The sequence below is a fragment of the Aulonocara stuartgranti genome, assembly GCF_965226115.1.
Source record: "Aulonocara stuartgranti genome assembly, chromosome: 4".
NCBI classification, from domain to species: domain Eukaryota; kingdom Metazoa; phylum Chordata; class Actinopteri; order Cichliformes; family Cichlidae; genus Aulonocara; species Aulonocara stuartgranti.
In genome coordinates this window covers 25715128-25728777 of record NC_138942.1, presented here as the reverse complement: position 1 = coordinate 25728777, position 13650 = coordinate 25715128, and the positions used below count along the sequence as shown (strand labels likewise).

At 39.7% G+C, this 13650-nt stretch overlaps 1 protein-coding gene across 2 annotated transcripts; it reads left to right on the top strand.

The window, feature by feature from the left end:
- The first annotated feature begins 1662 nt into the window (after nt 1-1662).
- On the top strand, nt 1663-12594 carry pmm1 (phosphomannomutase 1). 2 transcript variants are annotated; one of them, XR_014276541.1, is made up of 9 exons: nt 1663-2158; nt 3175-3292; nt 4152-4228; nt 4430-4521; nt 4749-4848; nt 6357-6432; nt 9361-9476; nt 10683-10899; nt 11019-12594. XR_014276541.1 is itself a non-coding variant. In XM_082531162.1 (8 exons), the coding sequence occupies exons 1-8, from the start codon at nt 2075-2077 to the stop codon at nt 10803-10805; spliced, it is 786 nt and encodes a 261-aa protein (XP_082387288.1). In that variant the 5' UTR covers nt 1663-2074; the 3' UTR covers nt 10806-12594. The 2 variants fall into 2 exon arrangements, 1 of the variants encoding a protein (XP_082387288.1); XM_082531162.1 differs by having other exon boundaries at nt 10683-12594.
- Nucleotides 12595-13650: the final 1056 nt, after the last annotated feature.

The window sequence follows — 13650 nt, the reverse complement described above, 5'->3', positions numbered from 1 at the left end:
GTAAAGTCCGATCCTCCTTGTCCTTGTCATCCTCTTCATCCTACTTCTTCACCTCCACGTCCTCTTCCTCGGCCTCCTCTACTTCTCACTCTTTCTGCTCCCTCCATTGTACTCCGCACACACAGCTTACCTGTATTATAGTGCTTAGGCTGATTGCAAAGTGAACGAATTATCTAAAAAAGTTTTCACATGTGAAAGTGTGCCAGACAGTTGGCAAATTAGTGTTAATGATAGCCATACATGTGTATACTGTTGCTAGGAGTGTGTTGGAAATTTGGTAATTGAGTGTTGTGCAGTGAATTGTGCCTACAGTTTTGCAAAGTGTGTGTTACAAAATTGCAAACTGAGTGCAAAGCAGTTTTTGTGCTTTTAGTTTTGCAAACTCAGTGAGTGGTTTTGCTATAAGTCTGAATAGTTTTAGAGATTGTGCTACAGGAATCACAGTTAGGGTTTAAGCATTCAGAAAAAACTGTAAGATCAAAGTGGACCACAATGTAAAATGAGGCTAATGTCCCTGTCCTACAACTATGCTATGACGGATGTTGCATAGTTTGTCCACCAGAGGGCACTCTGCAACTTCCCATTTGGAAAAGGGTATTTGGAAGACCACAAACAACCAGCTGTCCAGAGCATGAATTAATTTAACATTTTTAGACACATCCCCAATACATCATTTTAAATATAAGAACTGGCTTTATAGTAGGATGAAAATACTGAACTCACAGTGACCAATTTGTCTTTTACAGAGGCAAAACTGCAAAATGAGGCTATTGTGCAAATTTTTAAAGACATAACTGCAACAAATGCAGCAAACCTGCCCATGGTCAGGAGACCAGGACCAAATCAAATCCAGGGTTTAAGGGTTTAAGCCTGAGGACATGAATATAAAGAAAATGCTTTTTGCTATTATAGGGTTATAAGAACAGAATTAACACATTTTTATTACAATATTAATTATTGTATTACTACATGGTCACAGTCTGGCTTCAGTCTCTATATACTAGAACACTGAAAATGTTTTAGAAAATTTTACAAAAGTACAGCTTACTTAACTTTGAAAATCTTGTTACATACATTCTTCACTGATTAGGTGCTTTAAATATGTAGCCATGAACTACAGATGAAATTTAGTTTAAACTAACCTGTGGCTAATTTACAGAAATGTTTATTAATGTACATTATCCCTGGTAAAAAATAATAATAATAATAAATAATAATAATAATAATTAGAAAATAGAATGCAAAGATCTAATATGGAAAGCCTTAAATTTCTATTCCAAAGATAAATTTTAAATGCATGCTAATACATTGAGAAGAAACAGGAAGAGCTATAGCTGCATTGTGGAAAAAGTCCCTGGATCATAATTCTGACTCACTGCAAAAACACAAAACTCTGGAGGAACTTGAGAATTAATTCATCTGGATCTATTTTAGAAATACTGTGGCTTACTTTTCTAGAAAAACCTGCATCATATGATATCCTGCTGAACCTGGGCTTCCGCAATTACACTGTTATTCAGACTCTTCTCATTCATAAACAAAGCTTTACTCAGTGTCAAACGTACAGCACCCTCCTTATTCCAACCACTCCTAGCTCCTGCTCATCGCTTGTAGGTGAAAGGCCGTCGGCCATTGAATGGCGAGTAAATTAACCTGCCCCGCCTCCTGACGTCACGTATGTCCCCTGGCTGTGATTGGCTGGTGATTTAATGAGCGCTGCAGAACAGAAACAGAAAAATCCAACACGTACGGCACGCAGCGTGTGTTGAAGTGTGAGCAGAGCTGCTTCACTGAGCCAAGCGGACCCAAAACAAACCAGCAGGACTGCGGCTCAGAAGAAAGATAAGGGAGAGAAGAGCCTCGCACTGAGAGAGATAACCATCCTTATTTATAAAGCTGGAAGCTCATTTTATATTTTATTTTGTTGGTTTTTGCACTGCAGCTGATAGCGGATGCATTTTCTTCTCCATTATGTAAATTAGATATTTTTATGCGCCTCTTTACACGAGAGTGGACCTTGCAGTAGCATTTCTGCTGAACATTTCTAGATAAGAACAGTGAGGGAGCAGAAGACATGGAGAAAGCACAGGGCTTCTCTCCGGACAGAAACGTCCTCTGCCTGTTTGATGTGGACGGCACTCTGACACCACCGAGAGAGGTGAGCTCGCTTCCCATCGATAATCTTATTATTATTGTTATGATCAGATTTCATGACAGCTCTCTCCTCTTCTGCCCTCATCATTGACCTCTGATGAGAGGCACCTTACTGTAGAGAACACGGTGTCCTGATGACTTCACGTGCTCTTTCTCACAGTGTTTACTTTCCTTTTGCACTCCTTGCTCCTCCTATACACATACCCAGGTACGGGTCTGCGGGGATGCACATGGGTGTATATCTTCAGTGTTATATTAATGGTGCTCCATGGCGATCTCTGCAACTGACCAATCACAGGGCTGTGATGTAATAGTTGCATCTCGGAGAAAAAAAGTGTAGGGCGACACTATGCACTTTAAGATGCAATAAACTCATAACTGTCAACCAGGAGGTTTCAATCCAATGTGAATTCAAACCTGTATTTATTATTTGAGGTGTTTTTTACAATTTAATTACCAAGTTTTTAACCTTTCACAACATCAACTGTGCATCAGAAAGTCCTTCTATCATAAGGTACTGAAGACAGGCTTCGCCATGCAGCTGCATGCAAAGCCTCTCAGTAAGGTACACATGTTGCTGTGCAGAATAACTGAGAATGCATTGCTCAGCTGGCTTATTGCAGGAAATTTAAAATAACCATTTTTGTTACCAGTTATCTAAGGTTTAATAGAGCCTTTGATTTTTGTATCTGGAGCGTCTGATTTATGCACACTCTCTTGTTCTTTTGTCTTTGACTTTCTATGCTCAGTTTCATGCAGGATCACTGGTGTGTGTGTGAGTGTGCGTGTGTGCAGGACGCGTCAGTGCCCGGATATTGCATAATGTGGTCTCCTTTGAGTGCAGTTCGGGGAGTTTTCCTCCTTACATTGGGAAACTTTAAATCTGCTCCAAATAAATGACACTACACCTCTTTGCAAGATAGAGAGCTTGTTGTTGATGACGATATGTGTGTCTGTTTAGGTGTGTTTGTGTCATTAAAACATAAAGTGATAATTAAAGTGTGTTTTTCCTGTTTGTAGAAAATCGACCCAGAGCTGGATGAGTTCTTCCAGACTCTGCGTAAGAAGGTGAAGATCGGCATCGTGGGAGGGTCGGACTACTCGAAGATTGCAGAGCAGCTTGGGGAGGGAGATGATGGTGAGGAGATCTCTTCCTGTCTCAGCCACAGACGCTTGTGATTCAGCAAGCTCCATCACCCAACATGCCCTGACACAGGCTGCAGGGAGTAGAGCTGAGGTTATGATTAATTCTGGAAATAATTTTGTATTTAAGCCGCAAATTAAACTAAAGCAAGCTTCCTTCTAAACGCGAGACCTGCCATAAATAAATAACAGCGCAAGCTGGTTCGGCCAGTCATTAACTTTATGTGTGTTGCATGTATGTTCACTTCACTTTATGATCTTGTGATTCCCCAAACCAGCAGCCAAAGCACACAATTGTAACACGGGCATTGCACCAGCAGCCTCTCAGCTGAGTTCACGCCCAGCTGCTGCAGGCAGGCTGATAACCTGTCTGTCAGTCAATATGAGGTTACCGCTGGAATGCAGCTGCATTGTGCTTAAAAAGAGCTCGGCAGTTTCATTTACCCTGCCAAGTGTGCCAAAGGTGAACCTTCACTTACTTTGTGTTACAATGTCACAGGTAATATTAACGTTGCGTATTTGAAATTTGATACAGCTGTTGTAACTAACATGTTTTTATGCAGTTCTGCATGCTTTTGTTTTACTGGCTTTTGCCTCTGTTAAAGTTATAAAAGCAGCTTTAACACAGGCTCAGCTACAGAGCTTCCTCATCATTGTCTTAGTGCAGAGTGAGTGTGAAAGTCAGGAGGATTAAACTCGTGTAGCCAGCGTTACATACACTTTAATCTGCTGCTGGGTAAATATAGCAGCTATGTCTTCCGATTAGCGAAGGAGCTGCTCCAAATTTAGTATGTAGGTTAAAGAGAAATAGATGAGCACATTTAGGTACATTTGACCCGTCTCTTTTCTTGCAGTGATACACAAGTTTGATTATGTGTTTGCTGAAAATGGGACAGTGCAGTACAAAGATGGGAAACTCCTCTCAAAACATGTAAGTCCTCCTATACTCAGATACACGTTTTTATGTCCTGATTCAAAAAATAACAGTAACAAGAATACAAGTAGAATTGTAATGAAAGGAAGATTGCACAAAAGCATAAAGAAAGTAATTTGCTGTCATAAACCATGTTGTAAAACTTAGTTTTACTCCATTTGTTTACCCTGGTCTTTTCGTGTATTTTAATCCCTGCAGGCCATTCAAAACCAGATCGGGGAGGAGCTGCTGCAGGACCTGATCAACTTCTGCCTCAGTTACATGGGACTTATCAAACTGCCAAAGAAAAGGTGAGATGGTAAAAAGAGCTCACAAGAATTAGGCTACAAGCTATTTTAACCTAAGGCAGAAAGACAAACCTGAATTCCAGCTTTTCAGGAATGTGAGGTATTTTAGCAATGACCTGAGGCACTGAAGCAAGAAAACACAATTGTGTTGTGATTTCTCATCAAATATGAAGCTATAACATTATGTTTAAACTCAAGTATTATATCCTGACGATGCCTTTCTGCCGCAGGGGTACATTTATTGAGTTCAGGAACGGAATGATCAACATCTCCCCCATCGGTCGGAGCTGCACGGCAGAGGAACGAATTGAATTTTCTGAAATCGACAAGGTAAACTTCATTGGCAGAAGTACTTTATTCAGAAGCAAACACCATGTATTTATTTATTGTCCCTGCAGGCATTTTAGTAACAGCAAAACTTATGCAGTGCAGTTAAGCTGCCATTTCTTTGCTACAAAAAAAGGGTGAAAAAGCAACAAAACATTGTAAAAAAAACATCTGAATAACATCTGACTTCCGGGACAAAGTCCTTTTGACAGACGAGACCAAGATTAAGATGTTTGGCCAAAACGAAACACAGCATATCAGCATGAACACCTTAGACCAACCATTAAACACTGGGGGCGGTGGAAGAAATCGATAAAGCATAGCATTATGATAATTTGTGTGGCAATATTGTACTGATAAGGATACAAGGACAGGTAAATATTTATATTTTATAAATTAAATTAAGACATTCTGGGAATACCTGTGAACAAGACTGAATACTGTGAACATGCACTGCTTTCTAGAGATAACATTAACCGAGCAAACTCGCATTTAATCAGCTGAACTGAAAACTCATCCAACACTGAACACGCTTACCTTGACAAAGCTCTCTGCTAATTCAGATCAACATAAGGGATCAGTATTTCTGCATGAGTAAAAATAGGACAGCAACCTCCTTAAGTCTAAAAAACAATCTCTGGCTGTCTGCTGATCCTTCTACCAAGCACAGTGATAATTAAGCTTTGATTTACACTCACAGGATATTGAGTTCACCGTTAACTCCTCTGTATACCAAAGTATTCTAGACTCAAATGCGAAGCCATCTGTTTAAAAGCTAAAGCTTGGTCCAAATTGGGTCATGCAACAGGGCAACGATCCCAAGCACATCAGCAAATCTACAACAGAACGTCTGAAAGAGAAAAGAATGAAGGTGTTGCAATCAAAGCCCAGGCTTCAATTTGATTAAAATGCAGTGGTGGGACTCTAAGAGAGCTGTGCATAAACAAATATCCACAAATCGCAATGAACTGAATCAATGTTGCAAAAACGAGTCGGACTGAATTCCTCCACAGCTCTTCGAGTTATTGCTGCTAAAGGTGTTTCTACAATCTACTGACTCATGGGGTGCACGAAGTTTTTCCACACACTGCATTTGATTTAGTTTTAGATTTAAATAATTTTAGAAGCTGAAGGACCAGATGATTGATTTTATTATGTCCTGACATATGAACCTTAAAATTAAATATCAAATATCAGTCACTGAGAGTTACAGCAAGTCGTGTTACTGTCTCGGTTACAAAGACAAAGGACGTTAAACAATGGCGAGCTTTCAGGACCGCTTAACAAGCTGCCCATTGATGGCTCACAGACACAGGCGATATGGAGGAAGTCGAAGGTTAACTCTTCAGTTACCTGCTAACATTTAAATTCCTGCATTCTCTGCTGTATTCATAGAGAAAATGACATGGCTACTGCAGCGGTTTCTGTGAACTTGACGAACTTTTACATTGCAAAAGCACTTTTACTTCGTTTTTGCCATCGAGCTAACTGGGTTGTCATTCCCTCCACAGAGAGAGAAGATCAGAGAGAAATTTGTTGCTGCTCTGAAAAAGGAGTTTGCTGGAAAAGGACTACGGTTTACTAAAGGTGAGAGAGTTTAAACTGAAAGCATCTTCACACCCACTGATAAATATAATAAAGCTCTCTGTAAATCTTCATGCAAGAAAGCTGACATTACTGGGACACACCTCTTGAAGCGATGATTAAAATAGTATGCAACTGATACTTTATCACTCTGATTGTAATTTATTTGTCTTGGTAATCACTTCAGTTATCATCAAAACATCAGCTATTATTTCATACCTGAACCAGCCAAATCAGTTCACCATCATCAGCCTAACACTGGTTCTTTCAGGCTTTGAACTATTTTAAGCGACTCACTCTTCTGGTTTGTCAGACCAGTAAGACCGCCTTTGTTTTTATGTTGTTTTCATGTTCAGTTAAGTCAGTATTCAGCTCAATACCATGTAGTTTAATGACAAACCACATCTATCTGCCTGCTGTATCTTATCTCAGTTTACAAAGAGGCCCCTCTGTCTCCCACCTGTATGCAGTGTCTTGGACCTTGTACTGTTGATCTGAGGCCTCGGTTAACTATTACACACTCGCTGTTCCCTGTCTTGCTTTATTAAAGTGTGTCAGGGAAGGTGAATCAAGTACTTGATGTTTGCTTACGTGCTCCATGAGGTGTGAACTTCAGCTGGTGATGCATGAAGGCTGCCCACATGCGAGACAGCTGGCCTTGTTTACCCACGGCAAACCTGCTTGTGAACATCCTCGACATGTAGCAGCAAAAGAAGGGATTAGATCTTACTTCCCCAGATAAATGAATAGAAAGATACTGAGCATCAGTGTTGGTCAAGTTACTTTTTTCAAGTAACTTGACCAACACTGACCAACATACTTCCCCAAATAAGTAATCCCGTTACTTTACTGATTACTTATTTTCAAAAATAATTAATTACTTAGTTACTTAGTTACTTTTTAAAAACACGATTTACAACCTGAAGAGGTGATAAAGCGATAGATCTTTCAGCCCAATTCTACTTTTTCTACATAATCCATCATACAGAATGTAATCAAATGGAAAAGTCTCTTTTTAAAACTTGTTTTATTAGTTTTAATCTTTTAACTTTATGCATCAAGCAAAAATTTAATTATATGCAACATTCTCTGACTGGAAGAAATTTGTTTCATATTTAAACCTATTTTCTGCACATTCCAGCACATAAAATATTTTTTTTGTGTGTGTTTACACTCAGTCTTTCAAATAGATGCAAGTAAAACACAGCAGAAAATAAATAAAGTCAAAGACTAGTGGTCCTGTTGCTCTATTTTCACCTGTAAAGCAGGAGTGGGGTAGGCGGAGGTTTACCCTGGTGCAGGTGTGCCGCAGCGGTCAGTTGAAGAATCTGCGAGTTTCTCTGTGAGTTTCCCATTACGTCGTAGCGCACTCGGTGCTTGCTTGGAAGTTTAGGGGTGTTTTTTCGCTGTAAAAAGAAGTTTTCTTCCCACGCACGATGGACACTAATGTTTTTGTCGCTTTTTATGGAATCAAACTCAAAGTAAGGTCAGTACTTCCAAGCTTTAAACGCTGCACGCTCATACTCTCTCCCGCACTCGATATATGATCCATTGTTGATCTGCACACAACTGTTGTCACGAACGTCGCACTCGCTTACGTCACTGTCGTGAGACATTCTCACAAAAAAAATCACGGTTTTAGTAACGCAGTAACGCAGCGTTCCTACGGGAAAGTAACGGTAATCTAATTACCGTTTTTGCAATAGTAATCCCTTACTTTACTCGTTACTTGAAAAAAGTAATCGGATTACGCGTTACTGCCCATCTCTGCTGAGCATATACTTGTATTCTCTTTTGTTTAAAGCAGCTGTGTGTGTTTTATTAATGACACCTAAAGAAACAGGTCAGTCAATCCAGAGGATGTGCAGCGGTGGTGATTTATTAGTTTGTTTTGCTCAGAGTTTATCTTCTTGCTGATATAAGCTGATCTCTGCGATAGGAGTTATATAACTGAGTGACACTCTATCCAATCTGCATTGAGAGTACAGAATGTAAGGGACACTGTGCACACAAACATTTGACACGAGGTAAACGACACCCTGTGTGTTCTTCAATTAAATAATGCCTGTAGTTTAAAGAAGGCTCTGTTTATATGAGGAAGGCGATTAAGAGGTGGATGTATAACTATTTAGCTGAAGCGGTTGAGTAAGTTTTGATAAAGGTCAGATGTGTACATCTGTGCAGTGTCAGCAGTCATCTGGGGGCAGTTGATGAGGGTGAAGAATGCATGTCGAGGGTTGGGGTGGGTTGATTACAGATGTGACTGAAGAACTGCCATGTTTAAAGTCTGAGGTTGAAGGTGTTTAGGACAGAGGCGTGTGGAGGGTGTGTGAGGGAAATAGCGCTCTGATTGGTTGGAAGCGTCTCGGCTTTTGTTGTTGTTTTTGAGCTCTAAAGGCTTTAACTGAAAGACAAGATGGCAAAAAAATGTAAGGTATGATGGGGGAAAGAGAGAAAGAGGTCCTGCTAAAGGCCTCCGAGCGAGATGTTTCACCCACATTTCACAGTTTAAATGTCACCGGGGTCATTCAAGTCAGCACAGAGCAACGACAGAGCTTCTTCTGTTACATTTAGAGTTTAAAAAAAAACTTGAGCTGCAACATAAATCACCCTGCAGCCATGATAATATCTCTGCTCCCTTTTCTGTGACTCTTTAAACACAGAAAAGTGCTCAGCGCTGTTTCGACAAAGATTGACGTACACAAGTGTGTTTTGGGGACACATTCCTTTTCCTAGTATGCTGTTTTCTCTGCCAACAAAGTTCCTAGAAAAACACTGCTGTATGTTGTCAGTAAGAAGCCAAAATAAATTTTTTTTTACTTTATAATACAAGCTATTCTTTGAAGCTATCATTCGCGAAACACACAGTGTACATTTAAAGTCTGAGTCATTATAATGACAGCCATGTTTCTTGTCATTATCTCCTCTTAGGTGGCCTCATCAGCTTTGACATTTTCCCAGAGGGCTGGGACAAGAGACTCTGTTTAGAGGTGCTGGAGAGGGAAGGCTTGGATGCCATCTACTTTTTTGGCAATGAGACCTCAGATGTAAGTTCAGTCATAAACGGTTAAAAAGCAGGAATGTTCTGGAGACTACAACACCCCAACTGTATGTGATTGTGAAATAGCTCATTGATTGGCCAGTCAGGCTTTCATTTTTCATATTTTGTGCTTTGGCATGTTGAAGACAATTGTGAAAAACTCTTCACATGGTCACAACTCATCAGCCACAGTGTAACCACTCTCTAAGTAAGGCCTTGTTGTACCTCTTGTTTTCCTATGATGACCATAATTTATAAAATGAATGTTTATTCTATTAAAAATGACTTGAAACTATAACTTCCTAGGGAAGTGTTTATGATTTCTATCCAGTCCGACTTGTTTTAGCTAACAGAGAAGTCCTCCCCCTTCTGGCCATTAGAAAGAATGCTGGTCTAAAGGTTTAAATCTGACTTGCTTTCACTTTTACATGAGATGTTTAATTGGCACCAAGGAGTTTTGCAGTTTCAGTAAGTAAGCCTGTTTATGTTTTTCCTAGATGTTTTCATTTATGAGCAATTGCATATCTAGAAGAAGTGCAGAAATTAGACAAAGTGACTTCCTGGATTAATAGCATTAGATTCTACATGTACTGGCCACTTCATTAGGTACAGGTCAGAATGGGGAAGAAGTGACTTTGAACGTGCCGTCGTTGTTGATGTCAGATGGCCTAACGTGAGCGTTTACACAGAAGAATAGAAAATATCAAGCGGGCTACAGAAGCAGCATGAAATCCATCCTGCCGGCTGGTGGTGTAATGGTGTGTGTACCAATGAGCATCATTTAAACACATCAGCCTATCTGACTATGTTCATCCCTCGTACCATCTGACAAATTTTCAGCAACTGTCTGATGCTATCATGTTGATTTGGACCAAAATCTCTCTTTGAATCAGTTTGATAAGTTTTGATCAAAATTCATTTTTACCATATTTGACAGAAATAACGTGGAGACGTATAACTTAGTTTTTCTATGAGGATGTAAAAGGGTGTAGATGTGAAGAGAAACAGCTGCACTTCTGGGAAACCCTGGAAAGACTCCTGCTTGTTAAGTGTCCATTCAGTTGTTTTGCAATCTCAGTCCAACGGTCCCAGAATAATCAGGCCTCAGCCAAATGAAGCTTTATCTGTTTTTTATGGTTTGTTTTGCTCAGAGAGAACAAAACAAGCCAAACCAGGCGGCACTAATCTAATGGTTTTTCTTTTCTCTCTGCAGGGAGGAAACGACTATGAAATTTTCAACGACCCACGGACCATCGGCTTCACGGTCTACTCTCCAGAGGACACAGCTCGGCTCTGTCGGGAGCTTTTCTTTGACGCTTTACCACATGAGTCCTGATGTCCCGAACTGCCCCCTTTCTCCTCAAGCCCCGTCTGAACACGAGTCTGTGGCCGTCTGCTGGCGAGCTCAGACTGTTTTAAAGTGATGAAAGGTACCAATACCGATCTCTCCATGTTTTTAATATTTCTACTAAATTTAAATGGACTGAAGCAGGGTGAATGAGCTACACCTGTTCGGAAAGTCGCAGTTCTTTTTTTCTTTTTTTTAAAGAAGGGACGTTGACGAGGGAAGTGTTACATGTGCGGAGGACTGTGCCCGGAGATGTGCTCTGACCGGAGAGTCGCGTTACTGTGACGTGTTATCACGTTCACTTTGAGAGATTGTAACACTTGATGCAGTTTTTTAAAAATGTAAGACTTGCACTAATGCTGACATAATTTTTGCCAATGTATTGTTTTTTAACTCTGCTGATGGAGGCGAGCAGTGTGAGAGACTGACATTAAACAGGTGATTTATGGGATTTTCTATGAAAACGAGATTGGAATTAAGGGCCTTTCTTAGATCTCAAGTCGAGGATACAGAGGAATCATTCCAGATGTTTTTAATGTCTGAACTGTACGTGTTTGACTGTTTTACCATGTGATCACAGGAACATTGGATTTTTGTTTTAACTTCTTTAACAGAAAGAAGCTTGGTGCCATTTCTCATTCTGCTTCTCAAAGCTTTATAAATCACATCCAAGGGAAGGTTCTAAAGATTCTTTACTGTAATCAGTGAATTAAGCTACTGTCACTGTATACTTACGTGGCTCAATATGGAAACTTTTTCTTACAAGCTGGGCTTTTGCCTGCATGTGATACGCGTGACTGCATCTGCTGATGGTTTTCCAGTTGTACGACATTATCAACAGCTGCTTAAAGTGGAACATTCAGGCTCATTTCCAGCTGCTTATATTTATTCTTTGACTCATGCTGATCAAACTAGTCTTTATTTATCCTACATTGAGCCTTGCTGCAGATCGTCCTCTGTCTGAAACAAGCCACTTTAGCTCCTCTCCTCTTATGCAAGCTTTCTTCTGATTGGCTGCTTGTCCTAAACCAAAGGTTTGAGAACAACAGGAGAGAATTGGGTTCTGAGGATATCAGTAGATGGAGCCGATATTGGAAAAAACTCAGTGAAACTAAGGTTTTAGAGCAGTCTGAAGCTTGAGGTGTTCATTCATGTACAAGCATAATAGGTCCTCTTTAACCTCCTGGTGTCCCCATATGTGGACATCACATTTTGGGTTATTTAGACCAAAATACTCAATTTTGCTCTACAAGGGCCTGATATCCACTTACGAGGACATTATGCTGCTACTGTTCTGTCGAAATTTTAAACGAATATCCTCATATGTGGCTCTTATTTTTCTTAAAAACAAAAATAAGGTAAAAAAAAAAAAAAATCTGGTAATTCTTTGTTTTTACATTCATCGGGCCCCAATCAGCCCAAATATCAAAGAGAAATTAAAAATGCATGCTGTGGAAGAGTTCGGGTCTTAGGAGGTTAAAGTGTTTCAAAAATGCCTTTTAATGATGTTTAAAATGTGTTGGCATCATTTTTCAGTCACATCTGTTATTGGTTTGAAAAAAATCATCGTACTTCATGGATCATTGATGCGAATATGTGGATTTTAGTAAGTCATATATGGAACATATCTGTTTCTGACTGTAAGCACTCCTTCAACCTGAAAGACTACAGGGGTCGTGTAGACTGACATGCACATCTGGATATGAGCCTGTAAACTGACTGTAAGATTGGTAACATATGGATGAAAATGAACTGTATTAAATGTTTATTCATTTTCTGTTCAGTGTGATATGTTGTCTAAGGACCTCAATGTGTTTTCCAGTAACTCTTTATTGAACATCAAAGTGTGCAGGAATCACTTGTCTACTTGTTTCTCCAGTCAGAGCTCTCTGTTGGTGTTGGTGTTTTTCTCAGCTATTTTACATGTGAAGCACTTCAGGCTGACAAAAACTTTCTCTGTAATCTTGTCACGATTCCTTTCCTGGGTGTGCTAACACTGCAGAGACAAAGAGTCCAGCTCCACCTCTCTGTGGTTGAATTGGAGACTGAAGCCAGAAACAAAGCCAGATTGGGACGGTGGCTCTTCAGTAAACAGCCTTTTACCTGTCTTTCTATACCCAGTCACTAGATGGCCTCTGACTTAGAGCTGCAAGATTGTCATTTTATTCATGCTTTTTGTTGCAGCTCTTTTTCTCGCTTCCTCCTTCTTTGTTGTCAACTTCTTTGACTGTTGTCAGCTGATTATGGTGTGATAAGCCCCTATTCCTGCACATGATCCACATCCTGCCTTCCACCCTGATCACCACGCTTTCCTCCCACTGACTGGACATGTTCAAGTTGTCCTATCCACCAATCAAGCTGCAAACATCATCACTGCACTGGCTGACTATCCACTGGATGGATTATAATATCAGGCTGTACTTGTTAATACTTGGTTTTATATTGAATATATCTCAAACAAACCTTAATAATTTCTTTTCTAATTAAAAACCCATTAAACCATTGAATATTATATTTCATGTAACTAACTGTGCATGAAATAGTTACCATAGAGGCTTGTTACTCATACAGCACATACTCACATTTAAAATGGTCTCAACGAGAACTTCTATTGTGTTAGAAGCAAAATAAAAAATAAAAAAAAGCAAAATTAATCAGTCTCTAATAAACTGTTTAAGGGAAAGAAAAATCACCTTTTTCCTTGTTTACTTATGTGATTTTTTTTATCAGTGCTTATTTCTTATACATAATAACAGTTTAAAACAAGACTCTCCAGCAGCTACATCCACAAGAAACAGCCATTTCCTCTGCAAGCCGTCTACCACACAAGCTG